The sequence below is a fragment of the Dunckerocampus dactyliophorus genome, chromosome 19 (genome assembly GCF_027744805.1).
Source record: "Dunckerocampus dactyliophorus isolate RoL2022-P2 chromosome 19, RoL_Ddac_1.1, whole genome shotgun sequence".
Taxonomy (NCBI): domain Eukaryota; kingdom Metazoa; phylum Chordata; class Actinopteri; order Syngnathiformes; family Syngnathidae; genus Dunckerocampus; species Dunckerocampus dactyliophorus.
Genome location: NC_072837.1, coordinates 6,047,625 through 6,067,725, shown reverse-complemented (window position 1 = coordinate 6,067,725; position 20,101 = coordinate 6,047,625). Strand labels below are relative to the sequence as shown.

At 41.4% G+C, this 20,101-nt stretch overlaps 2 protein-coding genes across 3 annotated transcripts; one reads left to right on the top strand and one right to left on the bottom strand.

Moving 5' to 3' along the window:
- Window positions 1–390: 390 nt before the first annotated feature.
- reps1 (RALBP1 associated Eps domain containing 1) lies at window positions 391–14,824 on the bottom strand. 2 transcript variants are annotated; one of them, XM_054762648.1, is made up of 19 exons: window positions 14,091–14,824; window positions 10,027–10,150; window positions 9,327–9,556; window positions 9,012–9,177; window positions 8,795–8,925; window positions 7,900–8,062; window positions 7,753–7,816; window positions 6,913–7,067; window positions 6,555–6,676; window positions 6,139–6,219; window positions 5,512–5,599; window positions 5,201–5,302; window positions 5,024–5,084; window positions 4,633–4,831; window positions 4,352–4,546; window positions 3,120–3,209; window positions 2,850–3,004; window positions 2,660–2,765; window positions 391–2,362 (listed from the first exon to the last, which is right to left on the bottom strand). In XM_054762648.1, exons 1-19 carry the CDS (start codon window positions 14,241–14,243, stop codon window positions 2,294–2,296), a joined length of 2,454 nt encoding a protein of 817 aa, XP_054618623.1. In that variant the 5' UTR covers window positions 14,244–14,824; the 3' UTR covers window positions 391–2,293. The 2 variants fall into 2 exon arrangements, with proteins under 2 accessions (XP_054618623.1, XP_054618624.1); XM_054762649.1 differs by lacking the exon at window positions 6,139–6,219.
- Window positions 14,825–15,569: 745 nt separating this feature from the next.
- abracl (ABRA C-terminal like) lies at window positions 15,570–19,906 on the top strand. Its single transcript, XM_054762658.1, has 3 exons — window positions 15,570–15,661; window positions 16,622–16,687; window positions 18,018–19,906. Exons 2-3 carry the CDS (start codon window positions 16,627–16,629, stop codon window positions 18,200–18,202), a joined length of 246 nt encoding a protein of 81 aa, XP_054618633.1. The 5' UTR covers window positions 15,570–15,661; window positions 16,622–16,626; the 3' UTR covers window positions 18,203–19,906.
- Window positions 19,907–20,101: the final 195 nt, after the last annotated feature.

Below are 20,101 nucleotides of genomic sequence, written 5' to 3'. Positions count from 1 at the left end.
TAGTGATAGCAAAAAGGAAAAAAACCGCTGGCTTTTCTTCTATGGAAGCCAATGACGTCAGAGACAAGCACCTTCCAGCTCACTCACGCCCCCACCTCTTCAGGACGCAGCGGTACTGCAAGTGCCTCCCGTATGACATTTCTATGCATTTTATTGTCTGTTGAGCAAGAAGAATGACGTCGCACTCACATTAAAAGCAATACACAAGCTGTAGAAAGTCATTGTGTACTAGCGAGTGTACTGCACATAGGGAGGGGCGGCACTGACTAGCACATAGTGTCAGCCAAAACTGAGCAGCATCCTATTATAAAACAAAATCATTTGAAATAACACATTTAATAGCTCAGTAACGCTGTCATGAGCCCACAAAGTCAAGGTAGCAAAGCACACTTGTTAAAATATTGTGCCATTTTTATTTTTGTGTAAAAATCACACAGCTGCTAGTCAACTCTGCAGAGATACAGTACATCCATGCAGTTTAAACATCTAGGATCCCACAGCCAAGAGAGAAGGAATTAAATAGAATATTATTTTGCTGTTAGTCAGCATTTACCGCAAATTTACACAAGTCCAAAAAAAGGGTGTGTCATATTCAATATACAACACAAATCTGGGAGCAAATAGCATTCAAAATCCCATCAAAGATTCCTGTTTGTTTGGATTGCTTCTGCCTGGATTGCCATTTGGGAGCAAACAAATCGGGAATATCCAGCCCATGTGGGTTTTTAAATGGTGTTAGTTCCAGGCCTGGCAACACTGTAACACACACACAACCATACATACGTACATACAGAGACAGAGCCCAAGTACATAATCATCCTCAACAGAAGACACAAAACGAAGGCGAGCCTTGATGCAACAAGGAGGTGGTCAGTCAGTCACCATGGAACCTCAACTCCGGAAGAGTTAAGAGTAAGGCCATTCACAAACAGACAGAAATAATAAAAATGAGGAATTAACCAAACCAGAGAGGCTACTTTGGGACGGCACAAAGACCTTAATCTTTCCAGTTGAGTCGTTCATCCCGCCCCCTTTTTAAATAAACAGCTTAAAAGAAAGACAATAAAAGAGGTTCAAAGTGCAGTCGGGTCATTCAGGTTCTGGTGACCGGTCTTTAGTCGTGTTAAGATTCATTTCAAACAAATTTAGGCTGAAAAAACACTGATGTGTAACTGCTTCCCCCTTGAAGCATATACAGCAGATTGTGTAGCTGGAAGATCGAAGACGCAAAAAGACACAGTTGCTACTATTTATAGCCCAGCTGTGGAGATGTATCGCCCGTACTTGCATAGTGCCCACAGTCCTGACGCATGATTGGAAAATATCAACTCTGGATCTGTGCAGGTGTGTGTGTGTGTGTGTGCACTGATGGGCAACACAGTCCTTCATAAGTGCCGTCTCCTGTAGCTGGAATACACTTAAAAACTTTCTTTCCATAAAAGGAGATTGGAGCATAAAGCTGCGTTCAAGAGGCTTAAAAGAAAGGGTGCTCCTGATGTTTTGGATAGAGAGGAAATAAGCATGAAGGGAAACAGAAGTGACACAGCAGAGTGATACTTCAGTCATTTGGCATAAGTTTGAGGCCATTCAGACACACACACACACACAAACACACTTTAGGTGGCGGTAAATGATGCAGAGGAAGGCGATTGGATGACCAGAGCGCTCACACACGTCAGACCTGTATGTCTAACCACACCAAACTCAAATCAGACAAAGATCGGCTCTTTAGTGGTAAAAGCAAGAAACCAGTACAATTTATTTTATTGATTGTGATCAGATGTGATCCTACTACAGTATTTATTTGCAACTGTCCAGTTTTGTGCATTTTTTTTACAGGACGTCATTGTGTAACAACCAGATTTGACTGAAAGAGTTTGGTGTAGTCTTGTTTTGTTGCTGACAACGCTGGTGCTTCCGTCCAGTCAGACACAAAAACAGACAAAATCTGACACACAAACACACGCAGTCATTCATCAGCAGTTGTCTTCAGACTGAACTCAGAGCTGCAGCCAAATGTCCAACACTGCTTCCCCACTAGGCTGTCGGCCATCTCTCTTTAGACATTAAAAAGTGCCACATTGAAGAATACAACCCCCGCCATGTTGTCTTTTCTTCTCCCGCACTACAGCCAGACTGTGCTGCCGGTTCTTCCCACCAGATAAAAGGTGGGTTTTAACATGGTGCACACTGCGGATGGGAGGGAGTGAACATAAGGGGAGGTTCGGGGCAGGGTCCCGCCAAGGGCACAGCCTTTACTTTGGAGAAACTACAAGCACCTCATTGGTGTTGGTTAAAGATGAGAGAAAGGTCTGAGCTGCTCCAACTGAACCTCCAACGATATTCTCTCTTCCAGCAGATCCTGGGAAATCACAGGACAGGAGGGATTTTACCTTTTTTGGTCACCATTTGTTGGTTTGTGAGCAGGATTATGGGTGTCACATGTGCTGTTATAATCCACTTGCACTTGAGCCTACAGGTGCAGTGGCCAAACAGATCCAGCAGATGGAGCTGGAGTGGAATAGTACTGTATAGCCTTACTTATCATGACTTTTCAATCCAAGTTTCCCTTTGCTGAGGTGTGCATTTGTATGCAATTTGAGTATATGTATTTGCAAATGCACACATTACTCTGTGTGTGTGTGTGTGTGTGTGGTACCTTCAACTGTTGTTGCAGTTCACTGTTTAGTCGTGCCAACACAGTGTTGGTCTCCTTGTTTCTTCTTATTGATGCTTGTATTGCCTTTTTATCCTTCCCTACTGACCTGTTAACACAACACAAACACCTATTCGAGACATATCTGGAGAAGCCAACACATTTCACCACTATTTAAGGAAGCTTTGCCTACCTGGGGATGGATGGCTGAGTGGCCAGGACCGCAGCTATGACATTAGACTTTTGTGGCCCGTGCTGCTCGTCTTCGGGCCGCAACTCATCCTCAGACTTCAACCTCCGACGTATAGGCTTAGGGGGAGGGGCTAAAGGGCCAGACGAACCCTTGGTCTGGATATGAAAATAAAACCAACAGGAGGTTTTGTATGTCTATTAGCTGTAAAAATGTTAACAATGCTTCTTCGGTACAACTGTTATGTACTAAAATACTGGAAAAATCACACACCGAGTTAACTATGGTGGAAGGTCTTTCGTCAGCCTGGCCGTCACTCTTGACTGTCCGCAAGGGCCCTGCTCCTTCTGATGGCTTGTCGCTCTGCAATAGACCAACAAACATGTCAAACTCGGCCCTTAGCCTAAAAAGCTTATTACTGTGTAGACCCGTCTATAAGGCAATATTTATTCCCTAAAGACAGATGTGGCGATAAACGTCCTTTCCCCAAGCTAGTCAGACCTTTTCCTTCTGTCAAACAAACAGGTCTTGAAAACAAGTGGTTGTCTAATACAGTCGCCCCTCGCTACATCACAGTTCAAACACCGCGCCATCACAATGTAGCGCTATTTCACAAAATAATAAATGATCGTTGTTTCATGGTTGAATGTGGCCTACATATTTATTCTTGGCCTAAATTATGCATTTTCCAGCATAAAAATGGCTAAACGAACTAAAATACAAATACAAGGTTTTTTCAAATTGTGAAGGTAGTATTCTACATTGGCCACTAGGTGTCAGGAATTGTTCAGTGAGACAAGCACCAGACATGATCACACTGCAGGTTTAAATTATCTCAAAGCAAGCACAATAATAATAATAATAATAATAATAATAATAATAAAATAATCATAACAACATGAGCTACTGTTGGGGCCATAACTCACAACAAGCTAAAACTCAACTCTGAACCTCCAACATCACTTCCTGTCCTCCACTCATGCGTTCACCCACCACTAAGGTCCCCTAGCAGGAGTTTTATTCACGTCTTAAATGGCTCGTTTACTCTTCTTATGTCTACTATTGTGGGTAATACGAGTGTAAAGCCATTTAAAGCCGCCATTACAATACATTGATGAGACAATAGCCACCGCTGGAAGAACGCTGTCCAGAAAAAAGAACAAGGAACTGCTAATGTGTGAGTCTTATGAATAAAGTCTTATTTTCTCTGATTATATCTACTATATTAACCTAATACAACACTGTATTTAGAAGATAATAAATGGGTTTTTATCTGTCATAACTACAAAAAAAAATATTCACTTTATTAATACTAAATCCTACTTCGTGGAAAGTAACTTATCGCAGTCGAGTCTGGAATCAATTAACCAAGATAAACGGGGGATGGCTGTATTCAGAGTCAGCTTATACTCAATTCAATATTATACTAGTCGTAGTAGTAGTCGTAGTAGTCTTGGTAGTCGTAGTAGTAGTAGTAGTAGTAGTAGTACTACGCAAGTACTTACCTGTCCAGGATCACTGTGCTTGTCCGCTTCTGGCAGACTGGAAGGCTGCTCAGATGCAGCAAAGGCTTGAAAATGACTGAAGTCTGCAAAATTGGGTTGCTGGGGGATTTGCTGGGGAGACGTAGCGGAGAGAGTGGTCCCCGCTCCCGGTGCACCCTCAGCCTCGGTGCGCTGGCCCGTGTGCGGTGCTGATGACTTTGGAGAGGAGACAAGCACGTGATGGGTCTGCGTTTCTGAGTGAATAAGTGAGTGGTGAGTTTAGATCTTGCTTTTTGTCTCACCTGTGTGGGAAGCGGTCGCGGAGGCACGGCAGGCGGGAAAGCGATGGCAGCGGATGGTTGCTGTCCTGCGGCAGAGGTGGCGGCAAAGGTGCGGTTCATGTCCAGAGATGAGGAGCGGGAGTGCGAGGGGTGAGGGCGGGGCGGAGGAGGAGGCGGGGCCACAACTTTTAGAGCCTCGGGAGATGCACCCGATTGTGACCTGAACACAGACATAACATAAGAGCCTTCAGAGAGCGCAGACCTCCACCAAGACTTACACATTTATCAGCTGCAAAATCACTGAAAAACAAGGCTAAGGTTCCTATTGAAGAACAACATGTGTTAGGATCCTATAGAAGCAAAACAAACAACAATCTGATGAGATGCAATAAAAAAAGCAGGTAATAGTTGCCTTTGTCTTGCAGTTGGCTCCTGGTCTGAGGCAAAGGAGTCAGAACTGCTGTAACCATCACCTTCAAAGGAGGCAAAAACTATTTTACCACCACTTTACCACATTTGCTGAAATGTATTTTATCATACAACAGAGAATATTTAATTACAGGATGCCATAATGCGGATATTTACTAACCTACAGCTTTTGCGGATACAAACTTCATGGTGGCAGGTACTTTGGTTTCTTCTAACACTTCTGGGGGTTTGGTCAACAGTGGACTGGTTGGGTGGTTGTGTTCTATGGATTGGGAATGCTACGGTTATTATTCAGAAAACACTATGATGTCACAAATGGCCCCTTTGAGGGTCTTATTGCAAACTCATTGCATAACACAATGTTTTTCATTATATTAAATGCAAATCACATAAAAAACAAAAAAATAACTGTTTTAAAGACAGTTTCATTTAATTAAAGATTTATTATGAAGTCAGTTTGTGATGACTCACCACTGCCAGTCCTCTTCAGCTCCATCTCCTGCATGTGAATCTTACTGGGGGTCATCCGGATGGGAACTGGGTGGACAATTGCTGTGTCCTGCAGTAAAAAGACGAGGAGACAAAATTGTCAAAGGAGATAGAGAGCTTTCCTCTATAAAAATGATTTGTTGTGCTAGGGATATCATTACTTCAGCCAAGGACTTAATGCATTAATCTGAGAAAGCATCAGAGGAGGTGGGTATCTATAAAGGAATACAATTTGGTGATGATCCAAATGGGGACTGAGGCCTTGAAGAATGTCTGAACTGAATTGAATGTCATTGCAACATATTATTTGTAGTTTCCCGTGTTACCCCTGCTTGGCAAGCATGAAAACAAAAAATGTTTGTCTACACTTTAGACCACAACTGATGCAGCCAGCCATGTGAAATTTGTAACGTATGGAAAGATTAAGGGGCTAATGTCACAGTACAAAAAGATGATGTTTCATAAAAATCAGAGCACTGCTGACTGCCAAAGAACCTCATGCCCAGGCACAGGCAGGTAAATAGAGGGAGAACAATGCAGAGAATTTCAGGGTGGGTTAATGTCTGTTCCATTAATGGTGAAATCATGCATGCTAAGTGATTGACTTACAGGGTCAGCTGGTGCAATGTTAGAGTCAAATTGGGTCAGAGTTTGTGAGCTGGAGGAGCGCTCGCTAAACGTCTCCCATTGCTGCAAGGAGACAGACGGACAGTGAAAAGAAGAAAAAAAAAAAAAAGTCAGTCAGCCAGTGCAGTGACATCACACATTCATCATCATCAGTCCAAGGCACTAGCGAGGCTGTGGCATAATCAGTCATCCAGAGACAAAGTGAGATCATCAGCAGGCATAGAGGCAAAATAATGTAGTGGCACCGCCAGCCATAGTAGAAAAGGAAGCACAACAGTCACAGATCATACTAACAACCAAGATTCAATGCCAATCAATGGATGGTTAAAAGGAACCAAGAGAAATGAGGTGATTCAAATGTACTTATGGAAGTAAACGTGTTGTGTGCATGCAGGAACCTCATTCGTCTGGTTCATCTCCGGCCAGGCCTGGTTGAGCGAAGGCATGGAGGGAGACTTGTTGGGCGTCACCTCTGCGGGGGAGGCAGAGAACCCGACGTCAGCTGTCGGTTCGGGGACTTCTGCGGACCACAAATATGGCGCGGCTTAATTCAATACAGCTGTGATAGGTTCTGTGAATTGCTTGCAACAAAAAAGGAAGTCTTGCTGCTCTGACACAGAATGTGAATATCTGTATGCTGAATATCAAACAGCCAATGCTAATGAATTGATTGTATAATTAATGTAGAGCACAGTTGAGGTTTGGTGTGGCGAAGAAAAGGAAAACAAGTGAAATAAGAAGCATGAAGCTGCCAACCTGCTGAGTCATCTAGGTCAATCAGCTTTGGCATCAAGCTCTCCGGCAGCTTCTCTGGGAGGTCATAGCCGTTCTTCCTGGCTACCACCAGGTGGAAGGCAGCACAGAATTCATCAAGAGTTAGCGCTCCGTCTTTGTCAAAGTCGGAAAGCTCCCTGGAGCCACACACAAAAGCACAACGGTTAAAACAAAACAATTATTTTGTACTTTTATATTGTACTTTTCTGCCACTTAATGGCTGATTCCATTATGTAGCTATAAATCAGTCTGACAAAGAGGAGTGTTAATGGACTTTTCACTAAAAGACTTATCCTTTGGCATAATGTACTGAGATACTTATTACAGTGATACCATTGTGACGCCATAGCAATTAGGTAGACTTAACAGTGGGCGCAACCACATGGGTGCACTCCAATGATGACATCACATGAGCAGTAAGCAATACAGTTTGTCACAATTACATTTGGAACACCCAACCCTTACCTGGCGTGTGCTTCCACTGCATTATATGTCCGCAGGATGACACTAACTGCGTAAAGTGTGAAACTATACTGGCACAACAAAGTGTAAGCTGCCTAAGACTAGGGCAACAAAGAATCTGGCACTTAACAAATGACAACAATGGAGACACAATCTGTACTGTGCATACTTTCTGTCTATTACAAGACAAGCTTTGTTTGAGAAAAGTATATCATGTTTCCAATTCAATCTCGCTGTGACGACTCACTGTTAAAAAAATTGACACAGCAGCGTGTCTAACTCCCTATTGCACTGTCCCACTGGAAACAGTACAGATCATAACTTCTGATAGAAAGACACACAAAAAATCTGCAGACTCACCAAATGTGTGACAACTCTAAAATGGGTAGTTTGGATTTGGTAAAGAACTCTTTTGCTGCTGAGCCTGCAATACAGAGTAACAGACAGGAAATTATCTATTAATCTATAACGATCTATTAACTGTTTGTTTTTGTTTTTTTTGCATACCAGGTATGAATCCAGTAAGGTCTGGCTGGATGGTTTTGAACTGGTTGATATAATACTGTCTCTGTTCGTCTGTTATCTTCCATGGATCGTCATAACCGCTGGACTGTCGCTGGATCTCATTGGTCGCTGCTGCTGAGGCCACTGTTCGTACCGTTGTGCTCTCCTATGAAGCACAAAAACGGGGGTATTTAGTCATATTGAACTTTTTGTTTGGATTCTAGGAATGAAAGTAATTAATTCACTTTTGATGTCATTAAAGGGATAGTTTGGATTTTTTGACATGAAGTTGAATGACATCCCCATCAGCGTTGTCGTCCATTAACAGCGACCTCCCCCCACTTGGTCTCCTCAGACCAGTTCTGGTCGGATTTCGTTCGGGTTAGTTACTGGGTCCATTTAAGTAAAGAGTTTGGCTTCTCAAAACAATATTAGTTCAAAAGAGTAATACATTTGCGTCACAAAACTGCCTCCTCAAAAAAATCTAACCTCACAAAACGCTCAGCGTTATATTGTCTCCCGCCATAACCCTGCGCACTGTCGCCTGTGCATTCATGTGTATGGGATGAACACATTCGCATTAATGCCATTCTTCCACGACGGAGCGCCGCACACATCTTGTTTATGTATGTGTTCCACAGTGGAAGAAGATGCAAGTGTCTTCATCACATACACGTTGTTTTGAGAAGCCCAAGTCTTTACTTAAATGGCCACAGCAACTAAGCGGAGCTACGTTCTTCATCACCGAAGTCCGACCAGAACTAGACTTAGGAGACCACGTGCGGTGTGCTGTGTTGATGGGGATGTTATACAACTTCATGTCAAAAAATCCAAACTATCCCTTTAAAATAATATTATAGTTACATAATCCCAACAACCACAAAAAATGCTTTGCCACCTGCACTGACGAGGGGTGCACTGCCGGGAGCGTGCTGGATGGTGGCGTGTCAGCTGTGAAACTGACCCAACTTTCCTGTCCTGGCAGAGGGGGTGAGTGCGACAACCATATCCCATCACCTGTTACTGAAGCTGAAACATACATAATCAATAGAGTTAATAACATTAAGAGTTTATCTTCTTTTTAAGCCACTTATTTTATTCTTTGCTTGTATTACCAGTTTGTGGATCTCGGAACTGTGTCCACACAGCTCCCGTTGTTGCCACCACTGGTGGTCTTTCTGCGTTTCCGCCACTGTGCTGCCGTTTGTGTTTCCTCCACGAAGGGGGGGAGGCGGGTGGGGACTGGTGAGGGGAGACCACAGGGGATGTCGGTTCTGCCTGCTACAAGAGACAAGCCACATGAAAACATCATTTCAGTGTGCATCCCTTAGTATCCATGGTGTCCTTTGTTTACTTCAGGTGGCAAAAAAAAAACAAAAAAACAACATCAAAGCCGAAGATCATAAAACACATACGCTACACATACACACCTGTGTTTCTATGCTGGGTGCCATCTGCTGAATGGTCTCATGCACAGGATGGGTGCTGGCTGAGGGTGGGACTTTCTTGTTTTGGTGACCCCTGCCTGGAGGTCTGGGTATTAATGCAGTGGCAGAGGCAGGGTACAACCCCTGGCTGTCAGGGTCTTGGTACAGCGCAACATGTCTCGCTTCCGCCTCGTTCTTCCCCACCACAAACCTGGGTAGCGGAAGGTCCTTGACTGCAAACGCAAACACATCGAACATCCATCACACGCTTCCTTATCACATTGTGAAATCATTTCAGGGTGTGCATATTGCAACATCTCAGGCCAAATGCTTACTCTAGACTTTTTCCATGCATATACATGTACTTCTTTAAAGAAGTCACATCAACGACAAACATAAAAGTTCAACATTGGAGGCGTTACTGTTATAACTGCCCATATAAAAACTATATAGACTGGCTATATAAACTCAAAAGCTGCCAAACTGTATAGAATCCAATGCTCTACCTTTAGAAAGATAATGCCGTTTTGATTTACTTGCATATGAATAGTAATATGTTTTTTGTGTGTTGTAGAACTACACTGCATCACAATGAGAAGTGTTTGTCATGGTTTACCTCTTCATATAACTAAATCAAGTAAATATTAGTAACACATACAGTATGATTGACCAATACAAACTACAACCACAATAATAAATTCACCTGAGTTGAGACTTTCCACTCTGAGAGGCAGGCCAGACTGGGCGATGGCAATGAGCTTCAGAGCAATGTAGAATTGGCTGCGGCCAAAATGACCCAGTCGAGTGGCTCCGCACAGCTCTGTGATCTAAAAACAAACACACACAAGGAGAGATAAAACATTGTATTGAAACCTGACCCATTACTGAGTCAACAACATAGTACTTATTAGATCCACCGTGAAGATTTCAAGACAGATGAGCAGAATTTGAAAGCAAACAGGAAAAAACCTTGCTGCATTTCATTAAGACTGCGTCGGTATACCTAATGACGGTCCACAACAAGAACATGAGGCTCCTAAGGCCTGCCACAGTTGTTTTGCTGACAAGATTTTTTTTTTTTTCTAATCAAGTGTGGACAAACAGTGCAAGTCATTTTAGTCAGTCTGTCCAACCAAGACACCAGCTGTTTCTTGCAGTTTAAATCAATGTACATTTTCAAGTAAACTGGTGCTACACTGCTTCATTTTTTTCCACTACACGGTTTGACCTTGAAAAAGGATGCTGACTCATCAAGTGCAAATACCGCTGAGAGCCAAGAAGTCACAAGAATGCGCTGCTTCAACACTCATAGCACAATGTGTGATGTGACTGCAACATGAGTTATTATTTGATAGTAATCTCTGTACAGATGCCGGAATTTGAGAGGAGCACAATCCAGATCCCAATATTTCCTTATATAGTTGCCTCAGGGTTTTACAGTATGTACTCTATTGCAGAAAGTACCAGGTGTATGTTGGGCCTAAGATGTACATACACAAAGGAACTCTCAAAGCTGGGACTGGATTTATAGAGTAGTCAGTGTACAGCTTGTTTAGCAGATATACTATCCTCTGAAAATGACAACACACAGCCATTAACGATCTAAATAGCTGGCATCACAAGTGCATAATAGTGTGTTGCCTGTAGTCTGGATCGGGGGTGGGAGCGTCATGGTCTGGGGCTGCATAAATGTTTCCGGCATTGGGGAGATGCGGTTCACAGTGGGAAACATGAGTTCCAACATGTACTGTAACCTTCTCAGGGAGAATATGAGAGGCTGTGTATTAGAGGTGTCACAAGACACTCACTTCACGTGACACGAGAAAAACAGACACGCATGCACATGCAATATATTTATTGTGTGGTTAGTTAATTTATTATCGTCCCAGTCCTGGTGCCCACACGACTGGGTTTTTTTTCGGAATGAGTAATCTTGTCCTGTTTTCATCTTGCGAGAGCTTGTGACACACCTACTGTATACGGTATAGACAGACTCGTCTATTTGAGGTGTTGCATTTATACTAGGGCTGTCAATGGATTAAAATATTTAATCACGATTAATCGCATTTTGATAAATTACATCGCTATAATGTACGTATGTTTTGCTGATGTGTTGAAAATCTTTCCCTGTGACTAGCTAGCGCGCTGCTGATGCTATTTAGACCCATTCTAGTCTTCAGTAATCATCACATTGACACAAACCCCCAAATAGCTGTCCATGGCTATGCCTGTCAGTAACAAGCAGCTCATAAACCAAAGTTTAGCACCCTTTAGCCAGGGTACAACTGTATAAATGAAAAAAAAATGCTGGCAGTGCTCCACATTGTCACGTCGCTCTGGCAAATTATTGACGATAAACGATATTATCACCAACATTTTGAGACAACTTTTTCATTAATGCAATCTGGCATAATCATGCGAGTACACTGTATCAAAAGCAATACGACACACACAGCTAGCGAGTGCACACTTGCTAGTGCCCCGCCTCTCCCCGCTGGGAGAAAAGAGACTGAATGACTGACAGGAGGGTTCACTCACTCCGTTCATTCCACTATAGAACCAACGCACCCAGGTATTGCGACAGATGCACAGAGTGAACCCTCTTGTCATCCAGCCTGTTTGGCAGAAAGAGGAGGAAAACAAACACACATCAATATATAGAGGCCGGAAAAATTATTGACTTAATTTTTATTAATAGTGCTGTTAATTGATTTATTGATTACCTAATCACATGGCATCTTGGGGTTTACTTGTGATACGCTGTGATGTATAAACCTCAATGCAGCTTGTGCACAATCATAAGGCAAATCACTCCTCTTTATTAAAGACCAAATTCAGTTCGTTGATCCAAAATTATACTTTGCCTCTAACTCGATTGTTGAATAAAGAAAATGTGAGCTTTATCTTTCCGAGTGTGCACAATTACTAGGCGACATATTAGTCAGCGCAATGATGCACCTAAATTACAAACACATGTTTTTCAAACTGTCTGTAAAAGTAGCTTAAAATGACCCCTACATAACATTTTGGCCTTTGAAAAATATTCAGTGACCACTGTAGCCACCGTTCTTTCAACAACTGCCATGAGCTTTCCATCAAAGAAGCTGGTCAGTTTCTCGGTCAGTTGACAGCCAATTTTTGCTGAAGCATCAATCACAGGCTCCCAAACAAATCTCACATTTGAGAAAACCTCACAGTTGATTCCTCACTGGCCGAGCAGTGAAGTAACACCTTTGATGTGAGCATTGACCTGCATAAAGATCACAGCCCTCCCTGAATGCTGGGGTTACTATTGCCTGTTGATAAATGAATTGGTTAGTAGTAGTAGTACTTTATTAATCCCACAGCAGGGAAATTCATCAAACATGTTGAAGGTTTGGGAGTTGACTTTCAGGACATACTCATAACCCAAAGGTTCAACTAGCTCTTCCAGTGTTTCCCATATGTTCATTTATTTGTAGCGGGTTGCCACAAATACATTTGGAGCACCACAAATACATTTGGCATTACTTGTTTGCCCTCGCTCATAAACATTATAACACACCTGGTCGGCCAGAGAATAAGACTACAGAGCAGGAGGGATCCTTGTTACCAACTTAGTGACTTTGTTGCTATATTTAACGAGTAATCAGATCCCTCTAGATCAGTGGTATCCCCCCACAACCACATAAGGGCCCCGCAAGCCTACTTTTCATTTAGGATTTTAGTTGATAATGTGAGAACACCAGAAAGAAATGCCTTCTGAAATACAAAATGCGAGTTGTGGACACCATCATTTTGTTGATGTTGTGGTAAAGCAAGCATATTCAGTTTGTTTGGGTTAAAATAAGCTATGAAAATAAATGAGTAGCTCTCGGTCATTTTCACTTAGTAGAAGTAGCTCTCACAAGAAAAAAGGTTGGAGACCACTGCTCCAGATACTCTTTTTCAAAAAAGCAACTCAGGAGACTTTTGGGGAGCGCGTATCGCTCTTCTCAATTACTTCCTTTCGTCACCTCCGGCCACAAATAGATTACAGTCCTTACGGGAAAAACCGTCTTCCTTTATGATACAAGATGATCCGACCATTAGTGATTCAGCCAGTGTCCATCTGGTCCGTCAAGTGGAATTCATTTTATCTGTCAATAAAACCCTTAAAAATCTGTTTTAAGCTACTTATTCTCCCACTTTTGACACTTCGGTTTATGAGTCTTACAGAGCACCTTCTTCATTCTCAAATTTAGTAGTCAATTTGCTCCCCTTGACTAAAACACCAAAATACACACTTGTGTATAGAAACAACCTGGAAACAGTCACTACCTCCTAGCACACATTTCCAATATATTACCATAATGCAGCCATGTAAAACAGTTGCTATGCATGTAACTGAAGATGTCCGGATTACTTTCAATATATAAACATCACAAGATGAAAGGAAAATATAGATGAAAAAATTAAGAGGGCAGGAAAAACTGGGCAGTTGTTATGATTTCCTGTGTATAGTTAGGTTCCTATCTGAAGAGAAAACACCTTATCATTATATAAAATGTATAATACAACGCATATTGACAGCTGGAGTGAATGAACTGTGCATGAGCAGCTAACATTAGCCAGAAGAAGGTGTGTCTCTTAATGCGCAGCGCTGCTAACTATTCAGGCTAACGCACTGACAGCTCAGCTCTGACAGTCACTCAAGTTTTTGAAAATAGCATCAATCTTCTTTGGTAAGACATATTTTCAAAAGAACAATCATCGTTCCAAACTGATCACTTAACACTGTTAGCTTACCTGTAGGACAACTTCGCTAGGTAGCTGGGCCGCCCGGAAAAGGTCAAGAACTCTCCCATAAGAAGCCACTTTTTTGGTGTTGTCCGTGTCGCAGTAAACGAACAAATCCGAGTAATATTTCTGCTCGACATCGCTTAATGTTAGACTTTCCATCGTACTGCTTATGCCCCCTTGAAAGCAGACAGCGGGCTGTTGATTAGCCCCACCGAGTCAGTAGCTGGGGCAGGATCGAAAATGGGCGATACTTCAGGATCACAACTTAGCTAGCTTTGGAGCTAGCGTCAAGATTAGCACTAATTATGTTCTCAAGTCGCAATGACAAGTTTGTGTCCTGTGAGCACCACTCTCTCTAGAGTCGCCAAACACTAGCTGTTGATAAGGAAAGGCGATCACCATTTATCGATAAATAACGAGCGTTTTAATACAGTTATTCACTTAGTTAACTTGTTGGGCCAGCCAAGCCAAGGAGCCAACAGCTGGCTAGTGGTGCGAGCGAGCTAGCAGCTACCTTCAATCTAAATCGGCGGCCACTAACGATGAGGGCTAACAAGCAAGTCGACCTCAAGTATCTCACGTCAAAGCACGTTACCGCCCTTTCGACAGCTACAAGAGAGGGGCTCGTGCGTTTCGCCAAAGATAAAAATCCTCAGCAGGGCCGTTAGAAGTAAAGTTTCGGGCTCTTTTGGTTCCTTCCTCTGCTGACCATAGCCGCCATTCCTGCTTAGCGCTGTCAACCAATTCGATAAATGAGCACTTCCGGGAATCACTTCAAAATATAACACACTGACGATGACACGCTTTGAAGGTGTGCATTTCACAATAAGAGCACTTCAGAGAGTAAAGTGTTACGACTGATTATTTTGTGGCGCTAACATTAATATGTTTTCTGTATCCTCGACTGTCACTGAAATTAAATTGGTGCTTTTAAGTCTGCAGGTGGAAGCATAGCTATTTCCACATCTGGCGATGGGAATTGCAATGGGTGGGAATGGGAGAATAAGAATATTATGTTTAAATAGATTTTTTAAAAATACATTACAGCAACCATATCGTATAGCAAGGTACACACAATATACTGTACAGACAAATGTTATTAGAATTGAAATATTAACACATAAATGTGCCGTTTCCAATAATTAGGGTTGTTATATTACACTCCGTACCTGTTTTCAAATGTTGCTACTTATTTTTTAAAATTCTACTGCTGTAATTCTTATATTTCAGTATAAAAAAGTTTATTCAACGGTGCATTGACGTGACGCCAGATGATCTTGATGTTGCCTTCTGAACTTCAGGATATTTTGTAAACCATGACATTTTAAATGAAAAATAAAGGCAAGCAACATTTATTACACCTTTAATGTTTAGATTTTTTTATAGCAAAGTACATATCATGTTATACATGTAATTGAGTGTATTTCCACGGTGAGTTGTAATAACGCTGACACCACATTGTTTGACGTTTTATAGGATGTGTCGAGATTACGATTACCACAAACGCAGCATTATTAGTAGCACACAGTCGCTGCCGCATTGTATTCGTCGAAAACCCAACCGTCGCATAATTTCAGGTAAGAAAATTAAAGTTGCTCAGTAAATATCACACATGTGTAGTGTATGTTGTTTGACTGGTCTTAAAACAATTTCGGCACTACACTTTTCATCCGTTTTAACAGCCAGGACTCCACCCTCCATTGCAAGCAGATCACAAGTTACATTTTAAGTAGACCTTACTACGGCCTTCTAATCGGTGTGCTAATGTCAATTTCGAAATCTCGTCCAAACATATTTTAGCCACGGATTACCAATTTAAACATGACACCGATAGGAATTGACGACAGCGGATCAATTACATAAATAATCTTTTTTTTTATGATGGCTAGCCGGTAACGCTAACCACACACTTCCGCATTCACTGCGGTCCGCCCTGGTTGTGTTGTAGCGTGTTCCTTTAAATGGCACTATTTGTTGAATGTATTTGAATGCTTTACATTATTGCAGACTGTACATACAGCGTTTTATTATGCCACGTAACAACGATTTAAACGTAATTCTAAATACAGTACATGCATTTTTTTCCCCAGATATCGCTCGTTAATCAAGCCAATTTGAATTTGCCTCAGGAAACACCCAACATAAAGAAGAATGTAATAAAAGTAAACTCTTATTTTAAATGATTATCCTTTCCTACACAATTCGGCATGGAGTTTATCAAAACCCACTGGAGAGATTTTTAGTAAATCAACATAGTAATCTTCCTATTAACTGCACAACACTTGTTCTGAATGACACCAGGTTGTAAAATGTGAATGTTTTGTTCCATAAACTCAATTTATGCTGAGTTTGAGCAGAATCAATTTAAAAAAGATTATTTAATGTGCTCCAAAAGACAGCACTGTTAAAATGTAAACATTGCCAGTGACGTCTGGTTGTTTTTATTAAACAATCTGCAGTGCGTACTAAAAAGCACCCTTTGAGCCATTAAGAATTCCATTAACTTGTTTATGTCTCTTATTACTCTTTTTTCCCAGAAACAATGAATGTGCAACATGAAATAGACTTGCTGGTGCAGGAGATTGAGCGACTTGGCAGCAAAAGTGAGTCCAAGCTCTTATTTTGCATTGTGGCATTATGGGGATTAATAGTTTTTTTCTGGTCTTGCTTTGGCATGGCTGGTCTATTCTCAAGGCAGTTCATTCCATGAATCCAAATAAACTGTAAACATTGCTTTAAAAGGAGGCTGTCTTACTTCAAGTACAGAAAACATGAACAAAATCAGCCCAGGCCATCCAAAAATATATAAGTTGACCAATTACTGCTGCATAATCAGGAAAATTACCAGGCATCCATTTGGGGCCCTTTTATATGTACAATATGATTTTATAATAATATTCAATATGGGATATTTAGACAGAAAGACACACTATAAACCTTGTAATCCTACCTACACTCGGTGCTCCCAGCGTCACCCGTAACCTCTGACGAGTGAGACGTGAGAAGCTTTTTCACACACACAATAATACTTTGTTGTTTTTTTCAGGACAACGTACTTCCTGCAGTGCCTATTGTCTCATCAGTGTATTGTCATGGCAGCTTTAAATGGCTTTACATTCGTATTACCCAAGATAGTAGCGGAGAGTAAATAAGCCACTTAAGGCATAAATAAAACTCCTGCTTGTGTGTGTCACAGTAAATGTCTTCCCTAGGGGACCTTTAGTGGCGGGCGAACATGTGTGTGGAGGACAGGAATTGACATCAGAGGTTCAAAGTTCACTTATAGCTTGTCGTGGGTTATGGCCCCAACAGTACCCCATGTTATTGTTATTATTATTATTATTATTATTGTGCCTATTGTGTGATCATTTACACCTGCAATAAATGCCTGTTCTGGCGATCACGTCTAGTGCTTGTCTCACCGAACAATTCCTGATATCTCGTAGCCAATGTAGAATACTACATTCACAATTAAGGTTCATTTAGTTAATTAATTTAGCCATTTTTATAATAATAGTAATAATAGTCCGTATTCAACCAGGAAACAGCGATCATTTATTGATACATTTTTGAAAACCACGTAAGAGTGAGGGCACGATGCAACGAGGGACGGCCGTATTAGCTTCCACTTGACTACCCCAATTCACTTCTTCCTGAATATGTACTCTTAAGCATCATGGGAAGTGTAGTTCTTTTACCCATAACTTAGCCAGATCACTGTTTAAGCCACAGAGTTATGTAAAGTAGCAGCTTATAGTCCAGAATTAACGGTAATAGTTGAAGCATCAGCTTTACAGATGCTATAGCTGTTCAGTGACGCATGGTAGTATCAGTCTGTGAGAAAATGCGGTACGTTAGTATGCTTACATTTTGCTGCCCCTGTTCCCTGGAGGTTAAAAAAAAAACAAAAAACGTTTTCTATATTTATTACAGATGCTGAAGGTCAAACGTGCGTTAAGTTTGGAGTCCTGTTTCAAGACGACCGCTGTGCCAACATCTTTGAGGCGTTGGTGGGCACCCTGAGGGCCGCCAAGAAAAGGAAGGTTGTCAACTTCCAGAACGAGATACTTCTTCAGGGTGTTCATGACAATGTCGACATCGTTCTGCTGAAAGAATAAGTCTGCACTTGCCCATAGCAGCTGCAGGTGGCGCTTCTGCCTCTACAGCTGCCTCAATGAACAAGATTAGAAACAGCTGGAGCTGGCATATTTTTTCTATTCACAATTAATGTCAATTCCATGCCAAACAAAGCAAGTTTGTATTTGAGAAGAGTCTTAGAGTTTCAAGGGCTTTTTAACATCCGCCAACGGCACGGCCCTCAAACAAAGCACACTGACAAGTCAGGTGTTTCATTAAATCTATGTATCTGTTTGAATATTTGGATTATGTTTGTTAAAAATGACGTAACAGCAGGAAAAAATATATTTCTGAAGAAAATAAAATCAAGTTTTTACTAGAAGTGAATTAATCGTGCTAACAACTCTACTGTTAGCGAACATGCTAACCCACGTGCAACCTTTTATATATCAGCTGGTGCCACGTTTGCGAGCAAAACTGTGTTCGTCTGAAATTTACTTAAACATTTCTTGAAAACCAAATTCTCAGGTTGAATTTGAACAATATCGTGAAAAATAAGAACAGTACTTACAGCTATTGTGACAGCTTATTGCTGACTCACCAGTCCCAGTTTGTATGTCATACAGACTTTTTCACTTCTGAAATTACAGCAAAATGTTCTCGACAAAATCGCTTTTTTTTCTTTTCTTTTTTTAGAGGTACGCAAGGTTAGATCTGGATTCATGTCACTAAGCAGAGTTTATTAACCAACTACCTTACGGTTTGCATGAGTCCATTGAACTACCTCGCAACTTTTCTATTAGGATGTGAACATTTGCAACTTTTTGCATTCTTTTTTTATCCCATCTTTTTTATACACATGTTTTTTTCTTGCCAAGCAAACTCTGAAACCTGTCTTTGTAATACCTTCGGACAGACTTTATATGGGACATGGTTTGTACAGTGCAATTTTTTGGTAAAGTGAGGGTATAATTAGAAAGGGGAGCGGTGCCAAATGTTTGTACTTCTTCTCAGGACCAAATCAACCAAATACACTTGACAAATGAATGGTGAATTAGTTAATTTACCACAGTTTATTTTGTACTGTACGTCTAACGGCACTTGCAGGTCAGGCACGATTGTTTTGCTAAGATACCGCATCAAGAAAACATGGGTGGGAGATAAATCACTGGGGATGCCAGGCCTGTAAGTTCAGTGAGACGCATTCACATCACTGTTGTCATGTCAGCCCAGGTGGATCTATTTTTTTCCTTTTGATTATTCTTAAAACAGCATCCGCCCAACAGTTGTTGTACTTGTGCAGTTTGAACTGTTACACTGTATTGTGAATGGACTGTATTGTAATAACAAACAAGTGTGGATGATCGGAGATGTCCGTTGTCACTTGATAATTAATGTTTGTCAGTGGAAATAATTGTCGAAGCACTGAAAACAAAGTCACCATTGAGAATTATGCTTCTTGTGCCTGCTGCTGACACCCTATTTGGCGCTATCACTTTTGGACACACTTGCGTTTTGCTCCTTTCTTACAAGAAATGTACACGACATGTTGATATTTAGCAAGAACTGGAGGACGTTCTTGCCAGAGCAGCACCAATACCTCACGCTGTTTACACTTTAGTGTCATGTCTGTGAACTGGTGTACAACACCTGCATTTAGTTTGTGTTATTACTGTTTTCTGTATTGGCAATAACACATGTCACATTCCAATAAATACAATCTTCACACTTGACTCTTGCTTTTTGCACATGCAGTATTGTCATTTGCTACATTTATCTGGCAGCGCCACCACATTTCTGCAACAAATATGAGAAGAAGCACACCCTTAATACAACTTACGTCTTGTGAAATACGTACCATCATAAATCAGCTGCCTCCCACTTGAATGTGATGCAATAAAAAGAATGGAATGAAAGAAAAGGCCACAAAATTAAGTACA

Bases quoted from the DNA above. Each gene is read 5' to 3' on its own strand.
- reps1 (XM_054762648.1), bottom strand. From the start codon at position 14,243: ATGGAAAGTCTAACATTAAGCGATGTCGAGCAGAAATATTACTCGGAT. The intron at 9,178-9,326 runs GTGTGTATGTGT...TGTCTCTTGTAG, and splicing joins CACCCAGCATAGAAACACAG to CAGGCAGAACCGACATCCCC. The intron at 6,220-6,554 runs GTTCCTGCATGC...GTCTCCTTGCAG, and splicing joins AGATGAACCAGACGAATGAG to CAATGGGAGACGTTTAGCGA.
- abracl (XM_054762658.1), top strand. From the start codon at position 16,627: ATGAATGTGCAACATGAAATAGACTTGCTGGTGCAGGAGATTGAGCGA. The intron at 16,688-18,017 runs GTGAGTCCAAGC...TATTTATTACAG, and splicing joins TGAGCGACTTGGCAGCAAAA to ATGCTGAAGGTCAAACGTGC.